The 8,947-nt window shown below is 42.4% G+C and overlaps 1 protein-coding gene across 2 annotated transcripts; it reads left to right on the top strand.

Moving 5' to 3' along the window:
- Positions 1-1,259: 1,259 nt before the first annotated feature.
- On the top strand, positions 1,260-8,634 carry LOC121552569 (cyclin-C). Of its 2 annotated transcripts, XM_045211189.1 has the most exons (11): positions 1,260-1,407; positions 1,860-1,966; positions 5,003-5,072; positions 5,238-5,289; positions 5,452-5,507; positions 6,445-6,480; positions 6,586-6,677; positions 6,757-6,824; positions 6,929-7,008; positions 7,091-7,209; positions 7,316-8,634. In XM_045211189.1, the coding sequence occupies exons 3-11, from the start codon at positions 5,034-5,036 to the stop codon at positions 7,368-7,370; spliced, it is 597 nt and encodes a 198-aa protein (XP_045067124.1). In that variant the 5' UTR covers positions 1,260-1,407; positions 1,860-1,966; positions 5,003-5,033; the 3' UTR covers positions 7,371-8,634. The 2 variants fall into 2 exon arrangements, with proteins under 2 accessions (XP_045067124.1, XP_045067125.1); XM_045211190.1 differs by lacking the exons at positions 1,260-1,407; positions 1,860-1,966 and adding an exon at positions 4,528-4,569.
- The last annotated feature ends 313 nt before the right edge of the window (positions 8,635-8,947 follow it).

The raw sequence follows: 8,947 nt of genomic DNA, 5'->3' as shown, positions 1-8,947 counted from the left end.
TGCTAGCAAGCTAACCAAAAATTGTAATGATGTATTTGAGAGACAACAAGTGCTTATTGTGCAAATATTTTCAATAAACATTTGGAGACTAAATATAGTTTACATGTTGTCAACAATCTAAGCCAACCCCGTCTGTTTTGACCCATAGATGTGCACGTGTCGGTTTTGTTGCCTACTACCAACCCGTCTTGTTGCTATGCTCAAGAGGGCTAAACGTAATATTGCCAAAAACGGGGAGGGGGTTGGAGAAGGCTTTCAGCATGGCCTTTGCCCTTTAAATACATTTACATTTTAGTAATTTCGCAGACCCCGCCACACCCACCAAACGGAGCAAACGTACATCAAAGTCTGTTGAAGAACATTTAGGGGAAACGTGCCATTCAGTACAAACCGTTACACAACGTAGCAAACGTTGGGTTGGGGTCATTTCAGAATTTAAATTAATTCAAACAATTAATTTGAATTGGCCACACCCCACAGGAAGCAGAATTCGAAGTGAATTTGAGTTGAAGGAAGTAGAATTGAAGTCAAAGCAATTCAAATAAATTCAATTGAGACATGAAACATGAAAGTCTCATTAATTTGACAAATATTTTATCAAAAGGATATGCCACTTATTAATGCAAAGAATACACATACCATTTCAAATATTAGTTTGATTATAACTCAAAGATGTCAAATAGTATTTTTCTTTGTCATGAGATGTTGGATTGTCCCCTTCCATACTTCAGTGTTTGATCTAATGCATTCTGGGATTTTATTTTATTTATTTCTGATATTTAAAAATATTAAGGGAAATATGAATTATTATAGACAACCCACAATATGATCTTAGAATATTTCCAGACCACTGTCATTATTTTAAATTGTTTTAGGAGAATGAGTTTTAAAAATGAAAAGTGTCAACCTTATGCTGCATGTTACTGGTAACCATACATTATATCAGAATAAACATTTGAATTACCTGTACATTGAATTTCATTGAATTAAACTGTACTTCCTTTAATTCAAATTGAATTCAAATTCTGCTTTCTGTGGAGTGTGAATTCAAATTCAATTCAAATGTAAGAATTGAATTGGAATCAAAGAGCAATTTGCAACTCAATTCATAACTGACCCCAACCCTGATGGTTAGGCTACTTCGATACTGTAATAATTGTATATTTACACGCTAAGTTAGACAACAGGAGATGTGCGTTCACCAGGAACAACCAAGTGGAACACAAGCACATCACGCCCCAGTAGCCGTCAGAACAGCATTGAGTGTTGCACTGCAAATTCATTAGTTAACCACTTTCTTCTGTATGTCCCGTCTCATCTTTCAAAATATATAAACACAATTTAAAATTGTATTTTCTACCTCAACTCATAAGCCATGGCAGGGAACTTCTGGCAGAGCTCGCATTAGTAAGTATTCTGTCCAAACGTGATGTATTAGGAATAAGTATGGGAAAGAAACTCCATTGGTTTGGGGCCTAGCCAGAGTTAGCAAGCTGGCTTGCTTAGCTAGCCATCTTGCTACCTAACGTTAGATTGTTCGCCCACTAGTCTTATATTATGTCAATATTAGTGTACCAGACGAACATTTTGAATACCTATCATTGCAATATTTCTTAGGGGTAATTAGCTATATATGAATGCTGACAATTATTTAGAGTCAGCTAAGTATTTTTGTGCAGCGAGCCAGCTTGACCCTTAGCCACACTCACTAGCTGTGTGCGCAGGTCGTCAAGGCATTTTGTGTTATTGTTTCTTAATGACGCACTGCTCTCAGATTTCCAATCTGCAGTGTTTTGTTGTTATGATACTGTGTGTATGAGATGGCTCGTTGTGATTCATTGTCTCCTTTCTGTCGCTAGTCTGCAGTGGGTCCTGGACAAGCAGGACCTGATGAAGGAGCGTCAGAAGGACATCAAGTTCATGACTGAGGAGGAGTACTGGAAACTGCAGATCTTCTTTGCCAATGGTATTTCTTCGGATACATATGCTATGATACATCTGTGTGGTGGGAGAATGGTTTTACTTTTAGGGAAATGGTACAACATCACAACATTTATTACCCTCATTTAATTTGACACAGTACTCCTAGCAATAACCGGCAACAATTACCTACATTTACATTTGAGTCATTTAGCAGGAGCAATTAGGGTTAAGTGCCTTACTCATTGGCACATGGCACAGATTTTTCATCTAGTCAGCTCAGGAATTAGAACCTTAGAACCAGCTTTCCACTATATGTTGGAACATTGCTGCGGGGACTTTCTTCCACAAGAGCATTAGTGAGGTCGGGTAATGATGTTGGGCGATTAGGCCTGGCTCACAGTCGGCATTCCTATTCATCCCAAAGGTGTTCGATGGGGTTGAGGTCAAGGCTCTGTGCAGGCCAGTCAAGTTCTTCCTTAGGCTTATGTGCGGCTGCTCGGCCATGGAAACCCATTTCATGAAGGTCCTGACGAACAGTTCTTGTGCTGACGTTGCTTCCAGAGGCAGTTTGGAACTCGGTAGTGAGTGTTGCGATCGAGGACAGACGATTTTTACGCGCTTCAGCACTCGGTGGTCCCGTTCTGTGAGGTTTTGTGTCCGAACACTTCACGACTGAGCCGTTGTTGCTCCTAGAAGTTTCCACTTCACAATAACAGCACTTACAGTTGACCAGGGCAGCTCTAGCAGGGCAGAAATATGACTAACTGACTTGTTGGAAAGGTGGGATCCTATGACGGTGCTGCGTTGAAAGTCACAGCTCTTCAGTAAGGCCATTCTACTGCCAATGTTTGTCTATGGAGATTGCATGGCTATGTGCTCGATTTTATACAACTGTCAGAAACGGGTGTGGCTGAAATAGCCAAATTCACTAATTTGAAGGGGTGTCCACATACCTTTGTGTATACGGTGTATTCAGACCCCTTGACATTTTCCACATTTTGTTAAGTTACAGCCTTGTTCTAAAATTGATTAAATTGTTTTTTTCCCCCACTCCTCAATCTACACACAATACCCCATAATGACTAAGCAAAAACACATTTACATACTGTAAGTATTCAGACCCTTTACTCAGTACTTTGTTGAGGCCCTTTTGGCAGCGATTACAGCCTTGAGTCTTCTTAGGTATGACGCTACAAGCTTGGCACACCGAGTCTTCTCAGCAGATCCTCTCAAGCTCTGTCAGGTTGAATTGGGAGCATCGTTGCACAGCTATTTTCAGGTCTCTCCAGAGATGTTAGATCGGGTTCAAGTCCGGGCTCTGGCTGGGCCACTCAAGGACATTCAGAGACTTGTCCTGGGGCCACTCCTGCTTTGTCTTGGCTGTGTACTTAGGGTTGTTGTCCTGTTGGAAGGTGAACCTTCACCCCAGTGTGAGGTCATGAGCACTCTGGAGCAGGTTTTCATCAAGGATCTCTCTGTACTTTGCTCCGTTCATCTTTCCCTTGATCCTGAATAGTCTCCCAGGCCCTGCCGCTGAAAAACATCCCCACAGCATGATGCTGCCACGACCATGCTTCACCGTAGGGATGGTGCCAGGTTTCCTCCAGACGTGACGCTTGGCATTCAAGCCAAAGAGTTAAATCTTGACTTAATCAGACCAGAGAATCTTGTTTCTCATGGTCTGAGAGTCCTTTAGGTGCCTTTTGGCAAACTCCAAGCGGGCTGTCATGTGTCTTTTACTGAGGTGTGAATTCCGTCTGGCCACTCTACCATAAAGGCCTGATTGGTGGAGTGCTGCAGAGATGGTTGTCATTCTGGAAGGTTCTTCCATCTCCACAGAGGAACTCTGGAACACTGTCAGAGTGACCATCGGGTTCTTGGTCACCTCCCTGACCAAGGCTCTTCTCCCCTGATTGCTCAGTTTGGCAGGGCTGCCAGCTCTAGGAAGGGTCTTGGTGGTTCCAAACTTCTTCCATTTAATAATGATGGAGGCCTTTGTGTTCTTGAGGACCTTCAATGCGGCAGACATTTTTTGGTACCGTTCCCCAGATCTGTGCCTCGACACAATCCTGTTTTGGAGCTCTACGGACAATTCCTTTGACCTCATGGCTAGGTTTTTGCTCTGACATGCACTGTCAACTGTGGGACCTTATATAGACAGGTGTGTGCCTTTCCAAATAATAATAATATCCCATTTAGCAGACGCTTTTATCCAAAGCGACTTACAGTCATGTGTGCATACATTTTTACGTATGGGTGGTACCAGGGATCGAACCCACTACCCTGGCGTTACAAGCGCCATGCTCTACCAATTGAGCTACAGAGGACCACAAATCATGTCCAATCAATTGAATTGACCACAGGTGGACTCCAATCAAGTTGTAGAAACATCTCAAGGATGATGAATGGAAACAGGATTCACCTGAGCTCAATTGAGTCTCATAGCATAGGGTCTGAATACTTACATTCTTTACCAGTTTTTTCTTTGGTATTGTGTGTAGATTGATGAGGATTTTTTTTTTTTTTAGAGTAAGGCTGTAACGTAACAAAATGTGGAAAAAGTAAAGTGGTCTTTATAGTGTAGCTGTACTGTATAGTGTAGGTCATTGCTACAGCAACCGTCTACTTCAAACGTTTCTATGCCAGGTGCTTATGCCGTTTTCATGGCAACCACACTATGTTCTATCCATCAGCAAATTCTAAATGGCACTAGGGGAGTATTGTATAATATCTACAGTGCGACCACATGTGCCTAAATATTTTGCTGGACGACCTGACATTTTAATTTAGGAGCACCAGTGCGCCTAGAGAAAAATCACCCAGATGATAATTGTGAAGTTTATGACCGTCATGCTTTCACCATTACTACAAAAAAAAACGACTTGTTACCTCAAATATTTTTCATTGTGCTCCTACATTTCTTTGTGTGCTCCTAAATTTTTCAACTTAGGCGCACACATTCTCCCTGTAAAAAAAAAAGAAGTCAGCGTGGAGCCCTGAGCTTTGGGCCTCTTCCTAATCTCTTTCTATCTCTCCCACTCTCTCTCTCTCTCTCTCTTTCTTATTTCTTCCTCTGCAGGTACTCCCTGAAGAGTATAGACCCAGTGCTCATGGCTCCTACATGTGTGTTCCTGGCCTCGAAAGTGGAGGTATATATGGCCTGACATCCCATTTGATTCCTTTCCAGTTTTTATAGTCTGTGTGGGAGTAGGGATAGGGTTAACTGCTCTGTAAGATAGTCTGTGATGGAGTTGAATGGGGTAAACTGCTCTATGACAGCTTCCTCAAAGCCTTTCTGTTACTGTCTCTTCCAGGAATTTGGTGTTGTTTCAAACACTCGTCTGATCTCTGCAGCTACGTCTGTGTGTAAGTGAGGAGACACTATGAAGCGTTTCCATTTAGATATGATCTTTTGTTGAAAATGACAAATACACTATTGCTGTGGTACAAAGGCTACATTCATTCTGATGGCTTGATGGGTTGCATTCATTTGATGTCAAATCTAACAAGTGTTTTTGTTTTGTACAGTAAAAACAAGATTTTCCTATGCCTTCCCCAAGGAGTTCCCTTACAGAATGAACCATGTAAGTCTTACCTAACCTTTCTGTTGAAATCATTTAGGATGTGCTGTATGAACAGTTCTTAGGCTAAACAATGTAGTATTTATTATAAAGTTACATTGGATATAATTAATTGTTGTAGCTAGATGTTACGATCATGTTGCGTGGTGGTGGGACCTATCTCTTAGGCAACACACTCACTATATTGTGGAATATTTATACATAAGCAATAAGGCCCGAGGGGGTGTGGTATATGGCCAATATACCACGGCTAAGGGCTGTTCTTAAGTACGACACTACGCAGAGTGCCTGGATACAGCCCTTAGCCGTGGTGTATTGGCCATTTACCACAAACCCCAGAGGTGCCTTACTGCTATTATAAACTGGTTACCAATGTAATTAGAACAGTAAAAAGTAATGTTTTGTTATACCCGTGTAATACGGTCTGATATACCACGGCTTTCAGCCAAACAGCATTCGGTGCACGAACCACCCAGTTCAAATACCAGTAAGAGTCCTTTACGTTGTATGTTAGTGTCAACGGAGACGCCACATTCCACAGCTAGTGTTTGCAAGCCTATGGCAAAACTCCCATCGCCGTGAGAGGTGATTTTGACTGTGGTCGGCGGCGTGTCCTCGCCGGGGCGTATCTATCGCTGCGGCGCTAAGTGGGTTACGATTGCAGCGCCGGTTATTTATCTACTAATTCCACGGAGTTGCCAGGACCACGTTGGGGCTGTCCTAACACCTTGCCTGTCCAAAAGCTGTGTAGACTATTATTGATTCTCTGGTGGTGTGGCGCAATGGAGGAGATGGTTATTCACACTGTAGGGGTTCAGTTAGCAGGATGTTGTTATTCCCAGATACTATATAATAGAGAGATAAGGGATACAAATTGAGACTATGACACTGATATATTTACTAAACTGAGTTTGTACTTAATTTGCTTTCCTCATTACAGATATTAGAATGTGAGTTCTACCTACTAGAGCTCATGGTGAGTATAGAAGGTTTTGTCTCTGTCACAATACGTTCAATGCTAGATCATGTCATCCATTTGTTGGATGGATGGATTCATTAACTGATTTCATGCGTGTTCCAGGACTGCTGTTTGATAGTATACCACCCCTACAGACCTCTGCTGCAGTATGTGCAGGACATGGGGCAGGAGGACATGCTACTGCCACTGGCCTGGTATGAGTTTTTCTTTGTTTGTTGGAGCATGTATTGATTTGATATGAGAATATTGAAACACTGTCTTATTTCTCTATAGGAGAATAGTGAATGACACGTATAGGACAGACCTCTGTTTACTCTACCCTCCCTTCATGATTGCACTAGGTAAGACACCCCGTCTGACCTCTCACCTTTCCTTCTGGTAGATATTCAGCTCAATAAAATATAGGTGAGGTGTTACACACATATTCTTCCCCCTGCATCCACAGCCTGTCTGCATGTTGCCTGTGTGGTGCAGCAGAAAGACGCCAGGCAGTGGTTCGCTGAGCTCTCTGTCGACATGGAGAAGGTAAGGCCACACAAAACATATTAATAAATCAATCGGAGAGGAAAGCTGATTGTCTGTGCGGTGACGTATGTGCTCTGCTCAGATCCTGGAGATCATCCGAGTCATCCTGAAGCTGTACGACCAGTGGAAGAACTTTGACGACAGGAAGGAGATGGCTGCAGTGCTCAACAAGATGCCTAAACCCAAGCCGCCTCCCAACAGGTACAGAGATCTTTCCTAATCTCGCCTCAGTATTCCAGCTATTTACTGTTAACATGACCTATTCACTTCCTGTCTCTAACTGTTTCCTGTTTTGTTTGTGTACCAGTGAGAATGACCAAAGCTCCAATGGGAACCAGAACAACTCCTACAGCCAGTCATAGGCAATGGGATGTCCACCTCGGCTCATGTATGATAACTCATCAGAGAGATGGCACAGGAATGCTGGCATCAGCCAATCGGTTGCAGCAGTCCTGTGTTTCCATCCCTGAACAGTTAAAGGGCGCGTTCCTGTGCCCAGGCGTTGCTAACACATGGCAGATCTTACAACACCTGGATAGTTATTTTACGTATCAGCTAACCACATATGTTATAGCAATATAGTGCCCGACAGCGCAGTTGATGACTTCGCTCGCAACCATTGGTTGATGCATTCAACGTCTGAGCAGGAGAACCTTATGGAACTAAACCAAACTGCGAGAAACAGGAGGATGTAAGGAGGGAGGGGGGGGACTATGAGTTGTGATGATCCTGACTTCCTTGAACACTCTCGGGGAACAATCATAATATGGAGCTCCGTGGGACCAGAGAAAACTTGATCATTAGTGATTTTGTGAGTGCGTGAGTGGCCCATTTGGCAGTGTCTTCATTCCTCAGGGAGAATAGTAGTCCTTTTAACTGGTATCGCTAAGATGATTGGACCCTGTACTGTTTCAGATGCGATCTGAAAGGATGTGCGGATGTTTGATTGTGTGACCCGATTGGATGTCCTTTTATCTAAGGTCTACATTGATTGGTTACAGAGCTTAGCAGGTGAAGTCATGGGGGAGAATGTATTTTCCGGGGTATACCCGCTAGATTCAAATGTCTTCATTACCTGTTATATCTCTAGCCTTTGTAAATAGCTTTACTCTTGTCTTTTATTTGATTTAGCAAATTTGCTTGGGTAGAAATCATGAAACGTATTAGCTGTCTGCTTCAAGTAAAAGTGCTCAAATGTGTTTACTATCATGATATAATTAGCCTGCAACAAAAAAATGTGAATTTTTATGTTTCCTTATTCTGCTTTTTTTCGATGGAGAATATTGTTACGATCACATTTTTGGTGGGGAAAGGAGGTGGATTTTTAGCTGTGTGTTCTTGATTGCATATTGAATCAGTCCTACCCAAGCCAGGGTCCAATGTTGTTTTCTGTCTGCATTTGCCATGTATTTAATCAAATTGAAGTGTCACAATACCATTGTGTGCATATTTACTTGTAGATATTGATATATTTTCTGTGGCGTAATACAGTGGGAGTGATGTGTGTGTGTGTGTGTGTGTGTGTGTGTGTGACATTGAGTTTCTCTTGGGTTCTGTGATGTGTTTGTGTGTGTCCAGAACCGGGTGCTTGAATGCCTTACAAAATAAAGCTGTTTGTCAAGGTAATGAGACTTGTGTCCTATTGCAGGGAGGGGGGTGGGGGGGGTTATTATTGTGGTCCATTCTCTGGATGCATCCCAATAGTCTGAAGTGAATTTAGTCTCCTTGTATAGGTTGCTTCATATACACTGATGCAAAAATAAAATTTAGGTGAAATCAGACTTGGTGGTCATCCTCCATATTACTTTCACCTACTGGCTGTTTGCAAGTCATTGCAGATGAAGGAGAGAATGAGGAGAGGATCCAGCTTTTAGACTATTGAGATACAGCCTTTTGCCTCAAGAGTTCCCTTCCCCTCTACAGGCGCCATCATTTATCA

This window comes from Coregonus clupeaformis, chromosome 36, assembly GCF_020615455.1.
Source record: "Coregonus clupeaformis isolate EN_2021a chromosome 36, ASM2061545v1, whole genome shotgun sequence".
Taxonomy (NCBI): domain Eukaryota; kingdom Metazoa; phylum Chordata; class Actinopteri; order Salmoniformes; family Salmonidae; genus Coregonus; species Coregonus clupeaformis.
The sequence above is the reverse complement of the archived record's forward strand: the minus strand, read 5'-3'. Positions and strand labels throughout refer to the sequence as shown.